This window comes from Rhincodon typus, unplaced genomic scaffold, assembly GCF_021869965.1.
Source record: "Rhincodon typus isolate 14 unplaced genomic scaffold, sRhiTyp1.1 hic_rhity00000736, whole genome shotgun sequence".
NCBI classification, from domain to species: Eukaryota; Metazoa; Chordata; class Chondrichthyes; order Orectolobiformes; family Rhincodontidae; genus Rhincodon; species Rhincodon typus.
The window spans coordinates 20,847-47,772 of record NW_025966374.1 but is presented as its reverse complement, the minus strand read 5'-3'; the positions used below and the strand labels follow the sequence as shown (position 1 = coordinate 47,772).

General features: G+C 41.9%; 1 protein-coding gene across 2 annotated transcripts in view; it reads left to right on the top strand.

The window, feature by feature from the left end:
• The first annotated feature begins 1,566 nt into the window (after positions 1–1,566).
• The window catches only part of LOC109932533 (E3 ubiquitin-protein ligase RNF167-like), a 37,690-nt gene continuing 12,330 nt past the window's right edge, over positions 1,567–26,926 (top strand). Inside the window, exons 1-7 of one of the 2 annotated variants that reach the window (XM_048592162.1) lie at positions 1,567–1,661; positions 2,727–2,849; positions 4,537–4,624; positions 5,795–5,885; positions 6,516–6,621; positions 10,665–10,758; positions 18,357–18,398. In XM_048592162.1, coding sequence (XP_048448119.1) covers positions 1,602–1,661; positions 2,727–2,849; positions 4,537–4,624; positions 5,795–5,885; positions 6,516–6,621; positions 10,665–10,758; positions 18,357–18,361 — 567 coding nt within the window. In that variant the 5' untranslated portion in view covers positions 1,567–1,601 and the 3' untranslated portion in view covers positions 18,362–18,398. Of the gene's footprint in view, positions 1,662–2,726; positions 2,850–4,536; positions 4,625–5,794; positions 5,886–6,515; positions 6,622–10,664; positions 10,759–18,356; positions 18,399–26,926 lie in introns of those variants that run through there. The other variant, XM_048621533.1, reaches the window with a different exon arrangement.

The window sequence follows — 26,926 nt, the reverse complement described above, 5'->3', positions numbered from 1 at the left end:
CTATCTACATGAACGGAGTTGAGGTGGAGATGGTCAAGAGTGTTGAGCTCCTAGGAGCTTGACAATCACCAACAATCTGTCCTGGACCTCCCACGTTAATGCGATGGTCAAGAAGGCACAACAATGCCTTTTCTTCCTCCAGGAGGCTAAAGAAATTCGGCATATCTGTTAGGACCCTCTTCAACTTTTACAGATGCACCATAGAAAGCATTGTATCTGGATGCATCGCGACTACACTGCTCTAGGTTGTAAGAAACTACAGAAAGTTGTGAACGCAGCCCAGACCATCGCACTATCCAACCTCCCATCTACACTTCTCGAAGCTTTGGAAAGGCAGTGACTGTCATCAAAGACACCTCCCACCCTGGTTATAACCTCTCCCAATCTCTTCTGTCAGGCAGAAGATACAGAAGCTTAAACACGTACCAACAGGTTCAAGAACCGCTTCTTTCCTGCTGAATGCGCCTCCGAAATTTCCAATCTAATGTCTGTCTCGCATTTTGTGCACCATCTTTGCAGCTGTAACTTTGTATTCCTCGCTTTGTTCAATCCCCCTGTGATCTTGGTATGTCATGATCTACCATAGTGAATGCAAAACAATTTTTTTCACTGCACTTAGGTACATGTGATAATAATAAATCAAATCAAAATGTGAAGGTGTTCCTTTTGGCTGGAAGAATGAAAAAAAAGCAGGGTATTATTTAAACATAGAACACCTGTATAGAATTCCAAAATGCACCAATGTCTAGGTGTTCTGGTGCATGTCACAAAGTTGGTACAGGTACAGGAAACAATTCAGAAGGCCAATGTAATGCTTTTATTATCAGAGGAATTGAACAGATGGTATTCTTTAGTTATACAGGAACCTTGGTGTGTATGGTTTTGGTTTCTTTACAGTTTCAGGAGATCTCCTAAATTGAATGGCAGTGCAGGCTTGAAGGGCTGCTCCTGGCTGTGTTCTTTCCACACGGCCCAGATGTATTTTCCAAATTCCTCATAGTCTGAGGATGCATCCTGTTTAACCAGAGACTCTAGCCTCCTGTATTATACTTTGTAACCCCTAGAAAGGGCACCTATCTCATCACTGACCACACACCAGCTGCTTTTTGAGAGCTTTTTCCTTGGAGGCTGAAAGCGAATCTGCAGTTAGTACAGCTTCTCTTTCTGTGGTTTACAGTTGTGACCATTTCGCACCCACAACTCAGGAAATCATACTGTTACCCCTCTTAAATTATCTGGATTTAAAGAGAGTCTCAAAACATAGTAATCTTTTATAAACTATGCATTTGTAACTGCTTTTAACATCTACTCAGATTGTATTATTTAACATTTTTCTGTAATATCTTGCCTCTATCCAGCCAATTTGCTATCTGATGCAGACTCTTCTGCCTCCTGAAGGAATTGGTGTAAAATTACTTTGAATGCTAAAACCTGCCTATAACTTTTGACAAGCACCCTTTCTTTCTGAAATTGGTTGCCATTGTGACATAAACTTGATGTTGACATTGCATTGACTTGCATGAATAAAAGGAAGTATTGATGATCAGGAATCATGGATCTATTTCTTTTTGCAGTACACAAACAGTACCCCCAACACCACCATGATCTTTGATGACCTGCCATCAATGTTTGGCTACCAGCTGCTAAGGGAGGGGCTACAGGTAGGTTTATTGCTTTCAGTAAAGGATTAGAATTTTAAAACAAAACATTTCTGTAGAGCTTTTCACAACCTCACCATATCACAAAAATGGAAGGGGGAGAGGGGCAACACAGGAGGGATAGGACAGGCAGATTTCTTCATTTGTCTGTTTTGCCTCTCTTCCTTACCTAGTCGCAATCTAACCGTTTCATTTAAACTGTTCATTGAAAGGGAAAATATCATCATCCGTGGTTTATCTTTGAGAGGTTGAGGGCGCAAATTCCACTCCAGAGACAATTCCAAATTTGTGCCTCGGTCAAGGACTTCGGGAGTGCTGCACTGTCAGAGGTGTCTTCTTTTAGTTAACACTTTGAACCAAAGGCCCATTGTAAGTGATGCTTTGGGAAAGAATGAGTGATCTCTGTGCAGTCTGATTGGGAATAGTGCTTTATAAAATGAAGAGAAAATAAGTATATGGAAATTCATTTTAGTTTTGGACTTGAGCCAATTGTAATATTTTTAACTTTACTGAGCACTTCAGCTGTTCTGGTGAGGTTCAGTGGATGCATTTACGCTACTTATACCGCTGATGTGGAAACGTGGCACTGTCACAGCAAAACAATAATGTACCAGGTACCAAAAAGCTCATTCTGTATCTGGTTTCTCCCCCTTTTTTTTTATTTTGCAAAGATGAGCAAGGATGGTTGGATATTCCTTGTATTGTGCGTTGCATCAATACAATAGGGAAGGGAAAAGATACTTGGCTCTTGAAGTTTACTAAAGATATTAAATATTCTACATTCAAGGTTTGGGAGCTGAGAAAAGGGAGAACTTTATTGTTCTTTGCACTAAATTACTGGAGCTTTTCGATAGTTTGTTAATTTCCAAATAAATTGGCAACTTACTCTTCCTGACCTTGAGGTGGTGCTTGGTGTAAGTTAGTCATTTAGCTTGATTTGGGGAGACAAGTACATGTAATTCTCTGATGCAACTGCGGGTGGACAGGCCTTTAATGGAGGCTTTTTAATTAGGAAAGAATTAGACTTTCAACTAAAAGTCACAAGTATTTCTGTTTAAATCCCTGTAGGGTTATTTGGTATTTGCCAAGCCTGATAATGCCTGTGAACCTCTTGCACCACCACCTTCAAACACCACCACCCTTGACTTTATCGTTATGATTCGCAGATATGGATGCAATTTTGACGTCAAGGTCGGTAATATATAAAATTTGAGTAATACCGTTTCCTGGGAAATATTTTGTATTGAACAGCTAAGCATCTGAAATATTTGATTTTATTGTTGCTGATTCATGATAGTCAACTGGACGTGTACACGATGATTAGGATTTGATTTGGCAAAACAAATTTTTAGCAAAGAAAGTAGCAGGGAACTCTCATGTCATTTACATATCACAGAAAAAAGCGTCAAATAGAAAGGTGAGCCCTCACACTCCTGGTCGTCATATTGTCATCCATTTCTTGTGCATGTTATGCTGAAGGTAGAGGATGTAAGCGCTGGGATTAGATTCCTGCAGCAGTCACCTGTTGCCAATGGGGTAGACATTGCTGTGGACACTATCTATCATGATTTGGTGCATCATGTCTATACTGTCTCTGAGGAAGATTGATCCAGTTGCTTACTTGATATGCTACTGTACAGAACCAAGCTCTGTTTGTGACAATGTGTATATATACAAAGATTTTTTTTATGAATGAAGTATATTTTTGAAATGTATGTATGTTTAAGGGATGACTTTGGTTTGTTTGAATAGAGTCAAACTCCAATGTTTTGTTTCCTTGGTATGCTACTGCACAGAACAAAACTGCATTTGTGACTATGTATTTATACAAAGATATTTTAATGAATAAAGTATATTTTTGAAAGAAAAAGTTGATTCCACATCCCAGCTGTTTGCCCACATTCTCTTTTTCTCCTTCCATTATTTAGGCCAATGGAAAAGATTTTACTAAAACTATTTCCACCATCCTATCCAACTTTTCTATTTTCTAGCACTTTTGCCAATCACCTTGAATCTCTGCCCTTTAATTATCAACTATTTAGCACATGGAAAGTGTTTCTCCTGATGTTGTCTAAAGTACAGAGTTCCATCCAATAACCTCCTGATTATCTCTGCCTCAAAGGAAAAGCTCCCAACTTCCCAAGTCAATTTCTATCAATGTATTTCCTTCCTCTTGTTGCAACTCTACTAAATCTTTGCTTCCAAAAGTCACCTCTCCATCAACATTAAATGCGCAGGGCTTTTATTCTCTGGTTTACCCTCTCCCCTTTGTGATCCAATGGTGTAACAATCAACAGTCCTCCAGTTCTCTAACAAATCTCCTCTATCTAAGGGGGATATGGAAGATTATGGCCAACCAGTCCACAATTACAACCCTTACTTCCCTTGGGATGAGGTTAAATGCAGAATTAAACCACCCTCTGCTTTTACACTGAAAGTAAAACTTTCTACTCTTTTAAACTGAATGTAAAAGTTTCTCCAGTCTTTTTTGAACAAAATGTAAAGCTCCTTCTACACTGTTGCCATCAAACACTCCCAGGACAGGTATAGCACAGGCTGAATGATCGAGTAAAGCTGCTTCTATATCCCACTAAGATGTGTCCCATTCTCAGTGGTTGACATACCTACTTTAAGTACTGCCAAGCCTTAGCTATACTTTTTTTATTTTAAATCTATTTTTATCTCAGAAACTGAATTGGGTAACCCTTCCCAACCCTGTTCCCAACCCACATTCTGTCATGCGTGAGGAGTTTCCATGTTATTTGATTGTAAATCAAACAAGAAAAACAAACATGATCATTGAAGCAATCTTATTTAACTTGTCTAACTGCTTAAGGGCCAGCACTAGCGAGAACTACATTGTGTACTTTTGTTGCAGGTGCTTCAGGCACAGCAGGCTGGGTACAAAGCAGCGATCGTGCACAATGTCGATTCGGACCAGCTGCTCAGCATGCACTGGAGCAGTGGTAGGTTCTGAGCCTCCAGAATTCTGAAAGAAATGTTCATTGTTTATTTCTTCATCTCAGGCCTTCCCTTTGGATTGATGATGACTTTCCACTCTGGTTCGATTGATTCTGAGGTGGCTGATTAGTTCAAAGCACAATCAACAGTCTCTGCCATGTGCAGGGCGGGTGGTGCTGCAATGTCAGCCATTTGAGGTGTTTGGAGGTTTGTGTGCTCTCCGACCCCTCAGCTCCACTTCCAACAAAGTGGCTGATTGTGTTTGCCTTCTTGAATAAGTGCCTTTGTTTGGTCAGTCACAAGCCAGGGTGTCTCCATGAAACAGCTCAGATAATCAATCTTTGCAGGGCGGCTTTAAGGATATCCCTAAGGCGTACCTGCCATTCTCCTGAGCGTCTGCTGTTGTGACCAAGTTTACAGTAGCAGAGTCTTTTGGAAGCCAGTTGTCATGTTTAAGAACTGTATGTACTGCCCCAGTGGGGCTTGGTTTGAGTGATGAGCACCTTTTGCTGGAAATGTTAGTTTTGGAGAGGACATTTTTCTTAAACCATCTTTAGTGAGTAAATATTGCTGAATAGTACCCAGTATTGCCCAATAAAAAAAACAGTGCCTAAACTGACTGACTAGTTTATCTTTATCATTTTGGATAAGGGATAAATGTAGGTTCGGGCTTCTGGGAGGAGTGCCTGCCGCTCCTTCAGTAGTCCTGTGTGATTGTTAACATGCATCTAAACAGAAGATGGTGCTGTACTTTATCATCTTGTGGTTATTCCAGTGTGCCTCAGACAGTGAACAATCAGGCTATTTCTAAAGCTATGGTGAGTTGGTGATAAGTATTCAACACTTCAGAGTCTTGGTGAATGACAGAGCAGGCCCAAGGACTGAATGTTTTATGCCTGCTCCAGAATTTTAAATGGTTATTTAAACTTAGTTTCTTATGCCTGAGCCTAGCAAGATTCCTGCCTGAGCTTTGTCTCTGTTAGGAGCTGTTGAATGTGTATTTGCGGTTCCTCACCAAGATCGTATTGCTGCTTTTCATATTGAAAATGAACTCCTTGCAGCTGATTGGGAGGGAAGTGGCTCTACTCTGTAGAAGACTTGTCAGATGACTTGGACAGAATCTATTTCAAATTTATTTCAAAATTGATTGACTAATGTTTCTGTCAATTCTGCAGAGGAGATCAGACATCAAATAACAATCCCATCCGTGTTCATCGGGGTCCGTGCTTCCCAGCTCCTGAAGTCACTGTTCACTTATGACAAAGGGTAGGTAATATCGTGTTACAACATCATTGTAAGCTTCTATAAAAATGATGTAAATATTACATTTTAGGGCATGAATCAAGATCTCATGAACTTCTAAATCCACTTTCAAACCCTAATTAGATATGAATGCTAACTCTAAATCCTGTTTTCAGTAAGCAATGTATGTCCTCGACAACATCTGTCTGCCACTTTAAGGGGGAATAAGAATTTGCTACTGGTGACCCCATGCCATCTCTTCCACTCCCCTCACTCTCCCCAGTTACAACACGCTGGATTTACAAGTCACTTGCCTTTCTGCGTGAGTTGTGCAATGTGCTGAGAGGCTTGTACAAACTTGTGTTTCACATTGAGCTTGGAACTGATGACCTCACAATCACTGATAGCTCCTTTGGTATTATGAGGGAGTTGGGGTTTTCTTCCTGCATCTCTCCTGTCTATTGTGTTAAAAGATGAGCTTATTGGGCTGCAGTGGGTTGTCTTCATGAGAAAACACTCTTGTTGAAATGTGATGTTTGTTTGTATATTAGTTCTAATTGTTTCAGTCATGATTGACGTGTATTTCCCAGAATATCAGAATTGCCTGAATCATTCACCACTCCACACATTTCTCATTGTTCTGTCTATTCACAGTGCATATATTGTACTAATGCCAGACTTCAACTTCCCATTGGGGTATTACCTCATTCCCTTCACCGGTGTGGTTGGAATTGTGATTGTCATTATGATCACTGTCATGGTAAGTGCACAGTGCTGAACATTATCAAAATGTGGTTTACCTCATTGTCATGAAGAGAAAGGCAAAAGGATGTTGAAATTCAGGGATGAAACTGGGGTTGGTTCTATTTTAAAAGGTGTGTCACATGTTTGCCACTAATTGGCAGTCTCTCAGGCAGCAGGGATGCTAGTGGCTAATGTGAGACATGAAAAAATGTTGCCCAGCTCCAATGGGAGGTGCTCCACTGAGCTTGGGGCTAAGTCACTTGGGAAATGGAGAAAGAGAATTTTACTCTATCTAGCATCATGCTGTACCTGTCCTGGCAGGGTTTGATGGGAACAATGTTGAAGGGATTATTTTGTTGTTTTGTGTTGCATGATTCAGATTTCTTTCAATGGACCCAATGGTAACTTCTCAGTGAACACTACTTTGACTCTGTACAGACTGAGCCTATTCACTAGAAATAAAAACCATGTCCATTCCAATTTCAACGGGGGGTGGCGGGGGGGAGATATTTAATTCATTTCATTCCAACATTGAAAGAATATGGGGGAAATTAACCCCATTTTTAGTATTACTCAAATTAATTTCTACCATCTGAGCTCTGAGCTGCCAGCTGCGGTAATAGGTGGGAGGTGTTGAGGTTTGAGAGGACTATGCTGTGTGCTGCAGCCCTCCTCACCCAGCTAGGTGCCATAGTGACTGTCAGAGCATATGGTATCAAATGAGGCCGTGAATTCAAAACTGTATACAGAATGAATTTTCAGCCTTGGGTGTCTCATTCCCTCTTCACCTATTAATGGAAATAAGCTCTGACTGTTTTCCCAGAGTCCAATGCTTCACTCGCCTGCTTAAGAGCCTGGGGAGTTGTTCTGCTTGCTGCCTTCAACCTGTGGAGCTTGTTTTGATTGATCTGTGGGCTGTGTGGTTGAAGAGTGTAATGTTTTCCCAAGCAGGGCTGCTGCCTGAAAATGCTCCTCATGTGTCTATTTTCTCGCTCGCTCGCTCTCTCGCCCTCCCTCCCTCCTCTGAGAATTCTTCACCTTAGTGCAGTTCAGTCAACATGATCTCCCCCTCCCATGCTACTCCCTCCATATCTCATGTGAGAAGCTGTGTATTGCATTTGTGGGCATGGTCTGATGAAGCCACTGTAGATCTCGATGCCTTGTTTGAATGGCCATGCCCATTTTTCAACAAGATTTACTAAATCTGGATTAGCACCACAGACTTCAACTGTTTTTTCTGTCTTTTGCTTACACTAGAGCACTCAGTAACCATACAGTATCATTTGCAACTGAGATTAGCTAACCTCTACACGGGAAAGAGAGCTTGAACTGAGTTTATGCTTCAAATCTGTGTCTCAGTCTTGGCGGTGTGGATTTGTTTGACTTTTATTCTAAAGTGTATGTAGAAGTGTTCTGTTTATTATGTAATAACTAAATTGATCAGGTTTCCCCAAGGCGCTGCTGTATCACATGTTTTTTTTTGAAGGAACCAGATGTTTCTTGCATGTAGAGCCTTTGTGAGCTTGCCCTCTTGACACCGTTATTGGAGAACACAGCATTGTTTTCCTCACTTAAGCTGGCAAAATCCAATTGTAATTGACAATCGCATTTACCGCTCCTTCAACTTCCACTCTCAGATTGCTTGTACAGGATCAATGTCAACTGAGTGCTCAGTGAAATATTTGGGATAAGTTTCCAGTCACTTATTCATAATATCTGTAAATGGAGGGATATGGACCAAGGTCTGGCAGAAAGGATTAGTTTTAATTTGGCATCATGTTTGGCACAACGTTGTGGGCTGAAAGGCCCTTTCCTGTGCTGTATTATTCTACGTTCTATCTAAGACTACCTCTTTTTCACCTTCGTTACATCATTCATCCCTTCCCCACCTCAATTCAAATCATTCATCCCATGTCTTTGTGACCTCTAAACTTGACTATTCCAATGCAGCCAGCTATGACCTTCTTGCAGCAGCAAGCTGTTCAATAAGTATACTTCAAAGCAATTCAAATTGGACATTATATCTTCTGTAATGAAAAATCACATTTCTCAGTTGAGCACTTTACCCTCTTCCTATGTGCATTGAAGCAACAAATCGGAATGTGAACTACATATAACAAGGCAGGGTATACTGCCAAAAGCCTACTACCCAAGGCATTCTATAAATTAACAGTCCCCACTGCATTCTATCAGAAAGGCCAATGACAAGTGGCTATTCCCCATTGCAGATTTGCAATGACTGTCCATTAGTCAAGACCTTGGAAATGTGGCAGTACGTCACATTCAGTGCGGACAACTCTCCACATTGGAAAACCAACATGTTTCAGGCAAATCAAAGAGGTGGTGGTGTACGTGGTGTAGATCTGGCCCATTCCCTGAGCCTGCGCTGCAGCAGTTATCTGAACCGTCTTCTGTTTTATGTAGGGTGAAAGGTGGATTGCGTCCACAGGGATAGCAGACAGTTTTCTCGAGAGAAAGGAAAAATGTACCCAAATGCACCTTTATCCTAATGGCCACCTTTGTGTGTGTGGCTGCACCCGGCTATGCATAGACCCTCAGTACACAAACACCAAGCGTCACAATGTGCTGGGGTTCTGCTTGTTCCCAAGGATGGGTCTGGCCTCATTGCCACAGAACATTGAAAATTGTTGGCCCATTACATTCTACCTGTCCTTCATGGAAAAGTTTGTTGAGAAAATTACCTTAGCCTTGCGGTCAATCAGGTAGTGATCAACATGTAACTTCCTTGAGGCTTTACAGAGAAAGGAGAAGCTTGATCCTGTTGGTGGTTCACTGAACAGACTGTCAAAACCATTTGACAGGATGCCTCAGTGCCAGAATGTTCTAACAAGTGCTGAGATTTCGCATGGCTAGTGGTGAGAGGGGCACTCCCCATCAGAATGTTCTTGCACGCCTAGGCACTTTCTGCCACTGTATTCTCCCTCAAAATAACTGTGGTGGTGAAGAGAATGTTGCACATCTTTTTAAGTATGCCTTTACAAAGAAGGTCTGGAGAGAGATGCTGTGATTTTTTTTGTTGATGTTCATCCCTAGCAGGTGCAGGATGCAGGATCCTGTGCTCTATGGACTATTCTTTGGGAAGTAGCTGAAACAAACATCAGCTGCACCTGGAGGCTGTGATCAATGCTGTAATCTCCATAGACCTGAGGTTATACAAACTTTTCTATCTGTCCCCTAACTTGCACTATTTCCCATTCACCTATTACCCCATTGTTTTCAAATTCTCCCATAACCTTGCCACTCCTTATTTCTGTTAGCTTTTGGAGCCCTACAAACCTGAGATATCTGCATTTCTCTATTTCTGGTCTCTTAATCTTCTCCAGTTCACTTCATTGTTGGTGGCCATTCATTCAGTTTCCTGGGCCCAAAGCTCTGGCATTCCTCTACCTCTCCACCTTGCATCTGCTTTGGAGAGGTGATGGCCTACTGGTATTATCGCTCAACTATTAATCCAGTGACTCGAGTAATGTTCAGAGGATCCAGCTTCAAATCCCACTATGACCGATAGGAAAATTTTGAATTCAGCAGAAATCTGGAATTAATGCTGACTGGGAAACCATTGCCAATTGTTGTAAAAACCCATCTAGTTCACAATGTCCTTTTAGGGAGGGAAATCTGCCATCTTTACCTGATCTGGCCTATTTGTCGCTCCAGACTCTCAGCAATTTTTTAACTGCTCTCTGGGTAATTAAGGATGGGTAATAGATGCTGGACACCCAGCAATACCCACATTCCATGAAAAATTAAAAGAAAAATCCCTTTACTCTAAGACTCTGCTTTAAACTTCCTTCCCTCACTTTTTTGGTCACCTTCATCATTTTTCTTTACTTGGTTTAATTTCCAACATTGCTGCTTCATGCTTTATGAAATACCTTGGGATGTTTCACTGTGCTGAAAGGCATTACACAAAATGCAAGTTTTTGCAGGGACAAGTGCCTCAAGCTGTGAAAGAAATGTTGCAGTCATCAGAGTTTAACAGCATGACATGATTTCCTGCCTCTTCTGTGGCCTGAGGTCTCACTTTATTTTGTGTTATAGATAGTGAGGTGCGTGCAGTATCAGCGCAGAATCCGGACAAACCGGCTGTCAAAGGAGCAACTGAAGAAAATTCCAGTCCATAAATTCAACAAAGGTACGGCCACTGCAAATATTATCACCTGACTCAAATTCAATGAGAATAGAGTAGTTCACATTGGCACTTGGAGGGCACATCGTTGAAGATTGGCAAAAGGCATAGAGTTGGAATCAATTTAAAAAGCCTGATAAGTGAGACCCCCCCCCCCCCCCCACCCACCAGTTTAGTGACTACTGTCGTGTGACTGCATGCCCACCAGGGGGTGCTTTGACACTGTTTACACTTGTGCGTAATAGATACTTCACCAACATGTCCCACACCTCAATGTGAACTCGCCCAGTTACCTTCACAAATTTAGAGACCAAAAATCTGCAGATGCTGGAATCCAAGGTAGACCAACAGGAGGCTGGAAGAACACAGTGAGCCAGGCAGCATCTGGAGGAAAAGAGCAGTCAACGTTTTGGGGTATAACCCTCCTTCAGAACTGGATTGGAAACGTTCACTGCTCCTTTCCTCCAAGTACTGCCTGGCTTGCTGTGTTCTTCCAGCCTCCTGTTTGTCTACCTTCACAAATTTACCCCACTTTCTGTTAGGTTCTAAGTTGTGATCAGGAGCCGTTCCAAAGATTTATTTCTGTTGGTCAAGGAGCTTATTCAGTTGGAGAGACACTGTTGTAATTGATGAAACAGTATCAAAAGCTGCAGAAATCCACTTTTCCAGAGGACATTGTCATACTCCTGGGCAGATTTCTTTTTTAAGCCTCCTACTCTGTCAGGCTTTATCCCCCAAAAATGTATACTTTTAATAAAATTTATTAGCATAGGTTTGATAATTTTCCAATGAAAAACAGACCAGTTTCTTTCAATAAGATGTGGCATTCTGAGGTGCATCTTTACTCTACAATTAAAATTTCTATTTACAGCATATATAGTCAAAAGGGTTTTACATGATTACAAGCTCCTCAATGCACTATGGCAGAATGGTCTACAGTAGGTTTTCCCCCAGCAAATGTTTGCAGTAGGTGCATGAAGCTTTCGTGCATACCTCAGCACATAGTCCTGTGCCTTGGTGTATACCAGTCTACAGCACTTAGTTATGGTCGACTGTTTGCACCCGAATACCACTAAGTTTCAGGCAGGCAAAGAACATCTTCGGCCAAGTTGATGGTTTGAAGAGACATCTTCTCCGCAACTGAGCGTGAGAGTCCAGGTGGCTGTGTTCCTGTCCACTGCCAGGGATTTGAACATCTGCTCTGGGCTAGAGAGGAACTTGAGGTGGGAGGGGGAGGAACCAGTGGTCAGGGTCCACATAGAAAGCAACAACATAGAATTAGAAGGAAGGTTCTGCTGAAGGAGTACAAATAACTAAGGACTAAATTACAAAGAAAAACATAATACTACTTGAGCCATGTGCAAATTGCATAGGGTAAATAAGATTAGAGGAGTGAATGCATGGCCTAAATTTAGAACATTGGTCAGATTGTATTTCAATTGGTAGTCCATGCCTAGTATAACAGAATTAATCTTTCCACAACTGCATTAGCTGTAATTGTCCTCAAAGAAGTAGCTTCTGGAACTATTTCCAAAATTATAAGGATGTACGTGTCCTGCTTTTGTTTTGGGTAATGATCCTGTGCAATCTACTTACACTGAACTGATTGGCTCTTCAGAAATGGATATGCGTATTAAAAGGGCTTGTTTGATTACCTGTTGTGGTTTTCCTACTACCTGACATATATGACATATTTTACAGTACTGCGTTATGAAGTCTTGACGAGGTGAAATGTCTGATTATTGATGCTTAAGTTTTCAGAATTCCTACATGTCCTGCCATAGGACTTTCATATGCTACTCGCAATGTCTCCTCATGATATTTGGTTAGTACAACTCTCTGATGAACATCGTCCATTCTTCACCCACCGGTTTGTCAGTGTCCCCACTTCCAACTCTGTTTTTTAATAGAGTGGACTCTGGAATTCATTCAGCCTCAGCTTCACTGTGAGCTGTTGGTACTAACTTCGCTCCAGATCTACTTTTTGAGCCTCAACTGATAGACTTTCCAAATACTACTTTTGCACAATCTTCATCCTTTTAAGAAAGGTTTTGTCTACTCTTATGTATGCTTCTGGCATTACTTTTGAGTTCTAGTGATGGACTTTGTTTAGCCATTGCACTGGTCACTACACATGATGGAAAATGATGAAAACTTGTTCTTGTAACTTTTTCCTGTCTCTCTTTTTGTCCCATTCATCCTTCCCATGATTGTGTGTGAAGCTGTAACCTTTACTCTTGCCAGATCATTATTTAGAAGTAAGTCAGCTCTATCCAAGGTAACTTCTTAACCACTTCTACTACAACTGCCCCAGACGACAGGTCATGCTCCAATTGCACTGAACTGAGTCGGTGGAGTTGTGGATAGTGCGGAAGGATGTTGCAGGTTACAGAGGGATATAGATAAGCTGCAGAGCTGGGCTGAGAGGTGGCAAATGGAGTTTAATGCGGAAAAGCGTGAGGTGATTCACTTTGGAAGGAGTAACAGGAATACAGAGTACTGGGCTAATGGCAAGATTCTTGGTAGTGTGGATGAGCAGAGAGATCTCGGTGTCCACGTGCATAGATCACTGAAAGTTGCCACCCAGGTTGATAGGGTTGTTAAGAAGGCGTACAGTATGTTAGGTTTTATTGGTAGAGGGATCGAGTTTCGGAGCCGTGAGGTCATGTTGCAGCTGTACAAAATTCTGGTGCGGCCGCACTTGGAGTATTGCGTACAGTTCTGGTCACCGCATTATAGGAAGGATGTGGAAGCATTGGAAAGGGTGCAGAGGAGATTTACCAGGATATTGCCTGGTATGGAGGGAACGTCTTATGAGGAAAGGCTGAGGGACTTGAGGCTGTTTTCGTTAGAGAGAAGAAGGTTAAGAGGTGACTTAATAGAGACATACAAGATGATCAGAGGATTAGATACGGTGGACAGTGAGAGCCTTTTTCCTCGGATGGTGATGGCTAGCACGAGGGGACATAGCTTTAAATTGAGGGATGATAGATATAGGACTGATGTCAGAGGTGTAGGTTCTTTACTCCGAGTAGTAAGGGCGTGGAATGCCCTGCCTGCAACAGTAGTAGACTCACCAACTTTAAGGGCATTTAAATGGTCATTGGATAAACATATGGATGATAATGGAATAATGTAGGTTAGATGGGCTTCAGATTGGTTTCACAGGTTGGCGCAACATCGAGGGCCGAAGGGCCTGTACTGCGCTGTTATGTTCTTTGTTCTATACGTTCCAATTATCCTGTTTGTTAACACTTGGGCTTTCTTTGAACTGTCTAGATGGGAAAGGTGGATGCTTCTCCAGCAAGAGTTATTGAAAGCGATCCATGTATCCTGACATCTTGTTCAAACTTGTGTTCTGCAGAATTTAAATTAACCCAATTGTTGAAATTCTGGTTTGGGGAGGCATTGTTGAAAGCTAACTGCAGGTGGAGCTCATGCATTGCACAGCAAGACCTCCAAAAAGAATTTGATGCTGTTGTGCTGTCTGTGCCACTCCCATACCAACTGCTTTTTGTTATTTAGAATTTTTTAAACTTTGTTTTGTACCGCAAGGATTCCCCATTATAAAGAAATGTTTGTGTAGGATTCGAGAGTAAATGACCAGCTATGTGAAGGACACTGATCTCGCTTGTTACTTCCTCTTAATTATGAATGTGCTGACTCTCGCTAGATTCAGCTCAATGAGTGGTAGCAATTCTAATACTTAACCCAATTGGTTTCAATTTAGGTATGAGCATGGACAGGGAATGTCTGTCATTATACTGTTCATTTTGGAGGAACATGATGCTAATCTGTGATGCCAACGCAACCTAGGTAGAAGCTATGCAGACACTCGGGTTGAACAAAAGCTCAAGCCTGAGGTGTCTCCTTCTCCTCCTCAGGGCACAGGCCCTGAAGCCAGATTCAAGGCCTGCTAAAATCTGTTAACACAGCATTGATTAGGGATAGAGACACCCACTCTGTAAATATGCTAAGGAGGTGTGGTGAAAACCTTCTACTTATTGTTCACTTTTTTTCAAAGCTGTCTGTAGAGTTCAATAGTTTTGAAGCTTGTTGGTGTATTAAAAATCATTAAGGCTGTCGGTGATTTCTTCTTACAGCCGGAAGCGCTTGCAGCAAACACTTGGGGTGCAGTCACCATTCATTTACATACTAGAGATCTTCGGAAAACTGTGTATGACAGAAAACTTAATTATTGATTAACCAATCTTTTCTGCCCTGATTACATGACTGTCCTCCCGCAGAGGCCCAGGTTGAAATCTCCGGTCTCGATCATTTGTTGCACTTTATTAGAATTTGTAGCCAGTGAAAGGGAAGGACTGCAATTATAGTTAGGGGAAAAAAACACTGCACATAAAACTTCGACAGTATTGCTGCTGGGTCCCTCCAACGTTTGCTGAGCTGTATTAGCCTATAGTTCTCAACATATCCATAACTAAAAGAGTAAATGTGATGGAAAAGATATACATGGAAGGGTAATTCGTATTTGAAGCCTGAATTTTGGACTATCTTAGAATCATAGAATTGTTGCAGTCTTGAAAGAGGCAATCTGGACTGCCACATCTTGCACTCCAAATGAGCATTGTGACTTGGAGCCATTCTCCTGGCCGCCTGCTGTGGTCCTGTATATTATTTCAATACAATGAACCATTCAATGCCCTCTTTAATACCTGGATTGAACCTGTCTCCACCACACTTCCAGACCTAAACCAGGTGCTGTGTTCGGAAGTGTTCTTCTCACTTTGCAGTCATTCCTTCTACAAATCATTAAGTCTATGCCTTCTCTTCCTTTTACAAATGGAGACAGTTTCTCTCTGTAAACCCAAACCCCTTATATTTTAAAAATATATCAAGTTCCCTGTTAATTGTTTCAACTTCTGCAGTGTATTTTCATAACTGCAGCTTCTCATCCCTGGCACGTTTCTTATAAGCCTCCCCTGCACTCTCCAATGCATTTGTACCCTTCATAAAGTACATATGCAGCAATGGCCTACTCTTCCTTGCCTTGTGTACTTTATGTGCACATGCACTCGTGCTATATTGCTGTTGACTTGACCTGTGAGCTTCACAATATCTCTACACGAAAAACACAGTTGATTTCTTCAGATCCCAGATTCATACTTGGTCTGTTCCATGTTAACTGACCTGTGCTAAAATAGCAGTTTGTGCAAATGTCATTGGCTTTGTATCTGATTTGAAAATCTTTCTCCTGTCTTCCTGAAATAGATGTGTATTGTAATGAATGACAATAAGATTAGGTTCAGCTGTTGGAATATCTGATGATACTCCTCATCAAGGCTTACATCAGCAGAATGACAACTGAGGGGAAGTACAAGTAAGCAGCACTGTCAATAGAACCAGTATCCTGAAACCTTCAAGAGAAATGACAAGATAACTAAAAATAAAGATAAGCTTTAAAAATAAGCTTTAGTTAGAGCGTAAAGCATAGCGTTTAAAAATATTGCTGAAGAAACATTGTGTGGTGAAAGGATCTCTGGACCAACATTATTCAAAATGAGAAGGTGCTGCATTGGTATACTGAGTGGAAACTTTTTTTTTGGATGGAAACTTTATAGCTATTTGACTCACTAGCAGACTCAGCTACTGATGTGCAAAATTTACTTTCAAAACCTGAGTATCGGTATGTCAGGCGAGTGGTTGTGGTGAAGGTACTTATCAGTTTAGATGCTTCCTGTTTGCGTCAGTGTGCTCACTTCCCAGTAATCACATTCTGCAAAGTGAGGTTAATGTCTTTTTATCGAGTTTGAGAGTGGGAAATTGAGCTCAAGTACAAAATTAGGTGATAACTGATTTGGTTTAAAAGGTGGAAGAACCTATTGTGGTGTGGATCCATCAATAAGGCTAGTTGTGCGAATGTTTTCAATTTTTCATATTAAAGCCATGTCAACTGTGGCACAGTGGGTAGCATTCACACCATTGAGTCAAATGGATTCAAACCCTACTCCAAAGACTTGAGCATTGTTGGACTGTCAGGGGTGCTGTCTTTTGAATGAAACATTCAACTGACAGATTCATAAAGCGTAAAAAAGGCCCTTCAGCCCATTGGGTCTGCACCAACATAACTACCTCAAAGTGCTCAAATCCCAATTTCCTGCACTTGTTCCTTTCTTTGAATTTTATATTTGAAGTACTCATCTACATTTTTTTCTAAAAAGGTTGTAAGATTTCTGGCCTCCATGACGTTCCCAAGCAGTGCATTCCAGATGCCCACCACTTGCTGAGTGGAAAAAGTTTTTTTTTCTCCAAACCCCTCTGAGTCTCTCGCCCCTTACTTTAAATGTATGTCCTCTCGTGATTGACCCCTCGACCAAGGGGAACAGCAACTCTCTTCACCCTTCCATATCCCTCATTATCATATACACATCAATCATACCCCCCTTCAGTCTTTCCTTCTCTAAAGAAAACAATTGTCTCTCTTCACAGCTCAATAACTCCATCCACGCAAAATTCTGGTGAACCTCCTCTGTACCCCCTCTAGTGCTATCGCTTCCTTCTTGTAGTGAGGTGATCAGAACTGCAAACAGTACGCCAGTTGTGGCCTCGCCAATGCTCTGTACAATACCAACATTACCTCCCTGCTCTTATAGTCTACACTGCAACTGATGAAAGCAGGTGTCCCATATGCCGCCTTAACTATCCTATTTCCATGCTGTGCTGACTTCAGGGATCAGTGAATAATTAATTACCCCAAGATCCCTCTGTTTCTCTAAGCTACCCAGTGTCCTGCCATTTACTAAATACTCCCTCATCTTGTAATGCACTTTGGAAGAAGAAACATCACACTCGGGGTTAAATACCATCTGCCGTTGGTCTGGCTATCTGACCAACCCATCTATATCTTCCTGTAACTTAGAACCATCTGCTTCACTGTTAACCACCCTGCCAAACTTGGTGTCGTCTGCAAATTTCTTAACATTCCCATCGATCTCATTTATCTAAATAACAAACATTAAGGATCCAGTACTGATCCTTGTGGTATACATCTGGAACTCGGCCTCCAGTGACTTAAACAGCCTCTACAACTACCCTTTGTGTCTTATTAGTAAGCTAGTTTCTGATTCAAGTTTCCCTCAAATCCATGTGCTTTAGCCTTGTCAATAAGTCTCCCATGTGTATCCTTGTCAAAAGCTTTGCTAAAATCCATATAATCTATATCAACTGAACTTCCCCCATCTACATTTGATTACGTTTTCAAAAAACTCTAAAAGATATTTTGGGCATGACCTTCTGACAAAGCCACACTGATTATCCCTAATTTACCCATGCCTTTCTAAGTGAGTATTAATTTGCTCCTTCAGAATATTCTCCAATAGTTTCTCTGCTGCTGACTTGAGACTCATTGGTCTGTAATTTCCTGGTTCATCTCTACCACCCTTCTTAAAAATGCCATCCTCGGAGCCCCTACAGTTTCCTGCCTCACCTTCCACAGCAACCTGGGATGGAGTTCATCCAGGCCCAGCGGATTTGTCTGTTTTTAAGCCTGACAGAGCCTTCAATACCTCCCCATTTCCCATGTCAAACTGTGCAAGTTCCTCTCAGTCCCTTTTTCTGAATTCAGTACCTACGTTCTCCTTTTCCAGACTGAAGACCGAAGCGAAGAACTCGTCAATTCCCTTCCAATGTCCAGCGGCTTCACACACAGGTTGCACCATTGGTAATGATCCGTACTGTCTTCCTGGTTAATCTATTCCTCTTAATGTATTTATAAAATATCAAGATTCTCTCTAAACCTGTTTGCAAGTCTTTTCTCATACCTTTTTTTTTCCACGCTTCTACTTGCTTTCTTACGTTCCCTCTTGCACTTTCTGTATTCCTGTAGGGCTGCAGCTGAATTGCTCCCTTTGGACTTGCTAAAAGCCCTACTCCTCTTCCTTGTCCAGTCCTGAATTGTCCTAGACATCTTGGATTTTCTAAACTTTTATTGTTCCTACGTTTCCCTCTAAAGGAACAAGAACAGAAGTTGCTGGAAAAGCTCAGCAGGTCTGGCAGAATGGTTCTGAGGAAGGGTCACCAGACCTGAAACGTTAACTCTGATTTTTTTTTTTTCTTCACATGCTGCCAGACCTGCTGAGCTTTTCCAGCAACTTCTGATCTTGTTCTTGTTCCTGATTTACAGCATCTGCAATTCTTTCAGTTCTTATTTAGTACTGTAGTCTCCCAGCTCCTTGAATGCCTCATACCTCCATACCCCACCTTTGCTCTGCTGTAGACATACCCACAAGGAGTTGTTCCCAGTCAACTGTGGCCAGATTCTGTTTTATTTTAATACAATCTGCCTTCCCGCAATCAAAGCCATCTTTTGCAGGCCAACTTTTTCCTTGTCCGGAACAAATTTGTTCCGGACAATGTTGTGGTCGCTATTACCTAATTGATCGCCCACTACCACATCAAGCACTTGTCCGTCTTCGTTCCCCAGAATCAGATCCAACACTGCGTCGTCCCATGTTGAGCCTTCTATGAATTGATACAAAAAAGTTCCCCTGGATAGATTAGTGAAATCTGCCCCAATTAAACTCTTCACACTGACTATCCCAATCTATGTTGGGAAAATTGAAATCCAGTAATATAATTACCCAATTATTATGCTTACACACTTCTGTGAACCGTCTACATATTTCCTCCTCTCTATCCCAAATGCTGTTTAGGGGCTTATAATACACTTGCAGTAAAGTAGCTGCCCCCTTAACATTCCTAAGTTCTAAGCAAAAAGCCTTTACCGTGGAATATTGAGTTGCCGGTCCAGCCCTGTCCTTAACTATGTTTCTGTGATGGCAACAATATCATACTTCCATGTGTCAGTCCACACCATTAACTCATCAGTCTTGCCTATTACACTCCTAGCATTAAAGACCACCTTACTGTACTCTCTTGACACTCAACATTGCTGAACTCACTGTGACTTGCTTCCTTTGTAGCATGATGTGTCTCTGTTTAATCAATATTGTATCCCCTCCTGCCAGACTTGTTTAAACTCTTCCCAACAGCACTAGCAAATTTTCCTGCAAGCATGTTGGTCCCAGTGTGGTTCAGGTGCAGACCTCCCCATTGTACATGACCCACCTTCCCCAGATGTCCTTTAGGAAAGGAAACTGCCATCCTTACCTGGTCTGGCCTACATGTGACTCCAGCCCTACAACAACGTGGTTGACTCTTAATTGCCCTCTGGGCAATTAGGGATGGGTAACAAATGCTGCCTACCCAGCAATGCCCTCATCCTGTGAATGAATCAAGGAATAAAGGAAAAACAGACTCAGTGATCCAGGAATCTAAAACCCACCCTTTGGCGCCAAGTCTTGAGTCAGGCATTCACCTGTGCTACTTTACTATTTCTAAACTCGCTAGCATATGACACCAGGAGTAATCCAGAGATTACAACCATTCAGGTCCTGCTTTTTAATCTACTGCCTAGCTCCCTGAATTCTCGATGTAAGACCTCATTCCTCACTTTACCCGTATCATTGGTACCACCATGTACCTCAACCTGTCATTCATCACCCATCCCTTTGAGGTGGACGTAAAAGATCCAACAGTCACTGTTCTTTTGAAGAAAGAACAATGAGGTTCTCCGCAGTGACCCGATGCCAGTTTTTTATTCCTTATCCAAATTTGCTAAAACAGATTATTTACTGTTTACCACATTTCTGCCTGTGGGATCTTGCTATACACAGATTGGCTGCCATGTTTTAAAAATTGCTGAGTGACTACATTTTTAAAAATATTTTATTGTCTGTAAAGTGGCTTGAGGAATTGAACAGTGTTGTATAAAATGCAATCTTACTTGTTTAACACATTCATATGAAGCTTTTAATCAGCACAATTGCTAAACTAGATTTACTTTTACATCAGTTCCCCTCTGAATATAGTTCAAAGCAATGTGGAATGCAGATATCTAAATTGCTTGACTTTGGGGTGGGGTGAAGCATGGTCCTTCCAACATGTGATATGTCCTGCTCTCTTTTTCACAGTAAGCTGTCCCCACTGCATTCTTTGGCCTATGCAAATTAATCAGCTTCAGGCTGCCAGTGAAGTCAGCTACTTGTATTCAAGCAAAGAGCGTACCTTCTGCTCCAGCATGGTTCAATGCTATGCTAAAGTGAGGCCATTTTCATGTTGGGAAAGTTAAAAGCAAAGATACAGACCATACGGATAGTATACAGCAGTATGCAACATCCCATAATTTAGATTGCCAGTAGGGCTCTTATTAGTGAGGTAATGCAGGAATGTAAGACAGATACAAGACACAGTGCAGCTGGTTCGATGCCGTGTAATTCTGTATTATCAAGGTGTCTGTCTTGTACACTTTGTTTGTACACCTTGTTTCAAGAGTTCCAGTTTCTTGTCACTGAATACCATGCACCATCAGTGCTTGACAACACCCAGCAGAATTATCCAACAAATTATTCAGGGTCTGAGGAAGGGTCTGCAGACCCAGAACATTAACTCTGATTTCTGTTCAGATGCTGCCAGACCTGCTGAGCTTTTCCAGAAACATCTGTTTTTGTTTATGATTTACAGCATCTGCAGTTCTTTTGGTTTTTACATTATTCAGCTTTTACAGCAAAGGCTATTTAACAGCTCCTCCACCAGGGAGATTGCATTATGTAAGTAATGTCATCCTCCAGTGTTGCTGCTGGTTATAATACGTGGCTGATTGTTGATTGTTCCACTTTGCAATCACGAGGCCAGGATGCTTTCCACATTAAGGTTTGGCAGTGAGATATTGCTTACAAATAAACTGGGAAGAAAAGCATATCAAATGGCAATAAGAGGGATGGAAAAGGAGGAAGAAATTCTCAAAGTTGTCAGAATATTACAGTTCTGGGAGGTTTCTGAGAAAAGTGAGGAAGGAGATGTAGTAAGTTCTGTGATGACTGTGCTGTATCCAGTGCCACAGTCAAATGGAGTGAAGTGAATTGAATCAGCTAAAGACCCGCATGCTAGGGATCTCCAGAGTCCACCAAGATGGGGCAGCCAGTTGGCACTTTAGCTGCAGACTGTTACAAATGCTGCAGCTTTATTTTTTGCACTGAGGTGCTGAAATCCTCGACCATTGAGGTTGGAGATATTTGTGTTACCTCCTCTCCCAGTGAGCTTCATTTGTCTACAGACTGAGGAGTAAAAGGATGTTGAAAAATCATGAGTTTAGACAATATTTAAATTCATTTATCAGTCCTTTCCAGTTCCCTGTAGATTGGTGTTGCAGTCATTTCTGTCTGTTTTTAATTCAGCTTCCCCTTGAATTTCTTAAAAAAAAACAAGAAGTGTTTACTTCTCCTTCCTCTGTTGCAGCACTGATGGAAAGGAAGTGGTTAAGTTGCTTTGTTTCTTGCTTTGCATTTGCAGAGTCGCAGAGCTCTGCAAACTCAGTTCCTCTCAGAATGGTGACTAAAAGTTAAGTACAATGCTGCTAAAACAGAGCGTTTAATCATTTTTTTTGCTAGTGCTCTCAATATTCTGCCTTAATAGACATTCTTAAACAGTTGTAATAGCCAGCAGCGATAGAGAAATAGTCATGCTTTCCATCGACTTCTAACATAGCCCCACCCACTTCAAACTGCTCTCCTTTTTGATACCTGCGGGAAATGGTTACATACGCCCTGACTGCCCTCACCACTTCTTGCAAAGACAATACATTTCTACAGGGCATCTGATCATGAAAGACAGATTCCAGCCTCGGCCTGGCAGCCACAGTGCACTGAAAAATAACAGGGAATGTCAGATATTCTCCCCACCCCTCCTCTCTCCCCTAATACCCCACCAAAAGCAAGGACTATAAACCAGTGCTGTCAGCATACCTAACTTTGTATTAAGGAGACCTTGCTGCTTTGAGTAAAGGGACCCAACCCTGAAGAGATTGGGACCTTCCTGCTGTATCCTTACTTAGTCTGGCCTACATGTGTCAATAGCCTCATAGCAATATGGTTGACTGTTAAATGGCCTAGAACAGCGCTTTGTCTATCAAACTGCATCAGAAAAGTTACGGAGGAATAAAACTGAACACATGCCCAGTGACAGCAGTTGAGATGGAGTTGCCCTAGTCGTCCCCAATATTGATTCCAGGATCCCTGAAGTGTCATATGTCCATACAAATTTGGAATATGAGTAGGCAACCCAGTCCCTCAAGCCTGCTCACCGTTCAATAAAATCATGGCTGATTGGATCACTCTACTTTCCCTCTTACCCCGAAACCTCTGCCTTTAAAAATACTCCAGAACACAGCTCCACAATAATTTTAAGATGAGTGTTTCAAAGACTTGTGACCCTCTGATTTTTCTAGCTTGGATGTATGTGAACATCACTCAGGATTGTTGCTGTCCCTTTATCAGAAGCGCCTGATATTTAGTTTTGTATACTTTGCCCTGTATTGTAGTTACCAATAAGGAACCCAAAGACCACCCTACTGTTTCTCATCTTCACCTAAACCAGTCAGCCCATTTCGATGAAGGGTCACTTTGTTTCTTTCTCCACAGATGCTGCCAGACCTACTGAGTTTCTTTAGAACTTTCTGCTTTTATTTCAGATCTCCAGCATCTGCAATTCTTTTTAAGAAAGAGCCTCCAGTCTGCTAGACAGTTACCAAGGCTGAGCCTCTTGCATGCCTGCCTTCTGAGTCCCCTTGCATACCTTATTCATCCCAACTGCAGTACTTGAAAACCTGTGCTCTTAGGGAAGCCATTCCAGTTCAGCTACAGTACCAGCATCTACCCAGCAACATGAAATCTTGCCCAAGTAAGTCTAGTTGACAAAAGGCAGGTCAAATCTAGCACAGCCAACTACTGGTTGATCAGTCTGCTCTTAATTATCAACAAAGTAATGGAAGGTTTTGTCAGCAATTCCCATGTAACTATTGCACCGCAATAATCTTTTTACTAATACTCACGTTGCACCTGACCTTATTATAGTCTTGATGCAAATATAGGCAAGAGCTGATTGAAGATGTGAGAGTGACATCTTGAGTTTTTGACATCAAAGCTGTATTTGGCCAAGTATAATACAAAGGAGCTCTAATAAAATTGTAGTCAGTTGGAAAACTTACCACTGAATGCCAAAATGTATAGGAAAAAGTCGATGATTGGCGTTGTCAGAGGCCAGTTGCCTTATCTGCAGTACAGGTTCCTCAGGTTAATGGAGTGTGGTGTGGGAAAATATGAAATTGTCCACTTTGACAGGAAGAATAACAAAGCAAATTATATATTGAGAAATTAAAAGACTCTGATGCAGACTGATCTGAGTATCCTTGGGTATAAATTATAAAAGGTTAGAATGTAGGTACAACAAGTAATTAGGAAAGCTAATAGAATGTTATTGTTTATTGTGGAGGAATTAAGCATGAAAGAAGAAATATTATGTTTCAGTTGTACAGAGCACTGGCAAGATCACTTCTGGAGTACTGTTTCCTTGTTTGAGGAGTGTAAATACATTGGAATTAGTTCAGAGAAGGTTTACTAGATTGATGTTTGGAATAAGTAGGTTGTTTTATGAGGAAAACTTAGTCAGGTTAAGCTTGTATTCTGCAGAGTTTAGAAGCTAGAGATGTGACTTGATTGAAACCAGTAAGATCCTCAGGGGTCTTGACCAGGTGGATGTGGAGAGGATGTTTCCTTTTGTGGAACAATCTAGAACTAGGGGTCATTTTGAAAATAATGAGCCCTCATTTTAGACAGATATGAGAATTTTTTTTCTCCTTGAGGTTTGTAACTATTTGGAATTCTCTTCCTCAAAAGGTAGTCGAAGCAGAGCCTTTGAATGATTTGAAGGCAGATGGTGGATAGCTTGATGCTAAACAAGAAGGTGGAGGTTATCGGGTGTTGGTGGGCATATGGAGTTGTGGGTATGTGGAGTTGTGGTTACAATCGGATCGTTCATGATCATAAACGTCAGAGCAGTGTCAAACTTAGACTTAGAGTCGTAAAGCAGGGAAACAGACACTTCAGTTCAACTCATCCATGCCGACCTGGTTTCCCAAACTAAACAAGTCCCACTTGCCTATGTTTGGCCCGTATCCTGCTAAACCGTCCCTATTCAGGTACCTATCCAAATGTCTTTTAAATGTTGTAACCGTACCTGCACCGTACTGTAGGGGTTCTACGACAAATATCAACCAGCATTTGTGTGGAGAAAGTTCTTCCTCGGCTCCCTTTTTAAATCTTTCTCCTCTCACCTTAAATGTGCCCCCTAGTTTTGAACTCCCCCACCCTAGGGAAAAAACTTTTTGCTATTCACTTTTTATTTATGCCTTTCGTGATTTTCTAAACCTCCAGAAGGTCACTCTTCAACCTCCTCCACACCAGTGGAAAAAAGTCCCAGCCTCTCCTTATAACTCAAACTCTTCAGTCCTGGCAACATCCTGGTAAATCTTTTCTGAACTCTCTCCAACTGCCCTACTAAAAACAAAAAGCTTTTTTTTTCCCTCACACATACCCCTACCCCCCAAAAAAATTGTTTTAGGTGTTACCCCCAAACATCCCCCAAAAATTCCGGCGTCTTCCATATGAACACCTAATGCACTGTACTATTTATGTTGCGCACTCAAATTCTCCCAATATAAACCAAACCAGATGATTCGCTAGGAAGTCTTTCTCATTGTTTAAAATGAAATCTCCAAATGGCCTAATCCTGTTCCTAGCTTATGTTTGTAAATGATGGTTTGAGTTGCTGGTACTGTTAATGAACAGTTGATGTTGGCTAATTGTATCTAATTGCAACATTTTGCTTAGCCATTAGCTGAGCTGATGCAACATCCTCTTTGTGTCTCAATCATACTGCAAATCCTCCTACAGTACTCCATTATTAAATGTTCTCCAGAGTTTTCTTGCTCTTGTTTTGAGACACTATATACTGACAACTAAATTAAACAATTCTATCTATGCATCCTAGATAGTAATTTTAAATTATATCCAAGCTACCCACTATTCTGAAGTTGGTTCCTTTATCACTGGGAATCTTGGAAGTTCCTACATGGCACGTAGGATTGGAGGAGCCTCAGCTCTTGACCTTGCCCAACAGATACGAGATACTTGTTGTAGGCTGTGAGGAAGATGGCCAAACTGACCACTGCAATATGGGACCAGAAAGCCATTCAAACTGGGGTGGGGGGTGGAAACACAAAGAAAAGTGATAGTGGTAGGGGATTCTATAAATAGAGGCACAGATAGCATCGTTGGTGAGCAGGATCGTGAGTCCCGTATGGTGTGCTGCCTACCTGGTGCCAAGGTGAAGGACATCTTGAGACCGCTCAAAAGGATATTGAAGAGAGAGGGAGAGGATCCAGTGGTTATGGTCCATGTTGGTGCAAAATAGGCAGGAGTAAGCCCTGCCCTCAAATTCACCTAAAGCATTTCTGACATCTTCCTCCCCTTCCTGGACCTCTCCATCTCCGGAAATTAACTCACCACCGACGTCCGTTTCAAACCCACTGACTCCCACGACTACCTCGACTACATCTCATCTCTCTCCCACCCTCCTGCAAAAATGCTATCCCATTCTCCCAATTCCTCTGCCTCTGCTGCATCTGCTCCCAGGATGAGGTGTTCCACTCCAGGGCACCCCAGATATCTTCCTACTTTAGGGACTGTAATTTCCCCTCGTCTGTAGTTAAGCACGCCCTCAGCCGCATCTCCTCCATTTCCTGCACTTCTGCCCTCGAACTCCATCCCCCCCAACAGCAATAAGAATAGAGTCCCCTTAGTCCTCACATACCCCCACCAACCTCCAGATCATTCTCTGACATTTCCACCACCTACAATCAGAGCCCACCACCAAAAAGATATTTCCCTCCCCATCCCTGTTCACTTTCCATAGGGACCGTTCATTCCATGACTCCCATGTCCGCTCTACACTCCCCACCAACCCATCCACCACACCCTGTGCCTTTCCCTGTGACCGCAAGAGGTGCAACACCTACCTGCACACCTCCCTTCTCTCCTCCCTCCATTGCTCAAAACAATCTTTCCAGATGTGGCAGATAGCCACCTGCACTTCATTCAATCTTATCTGTTGCTCCCAATGTGGTCTCCTCTATGTCGGGGAGACCAAACGCAGGCACCGGGACTGGTTCATGGAGCATCTGCGCTCTGCACGCACTAACCAACCTGACCTTCTGGTTGCCACTCATTTAAATTCTCACTCCCAATCCCAACAACATGTCTGT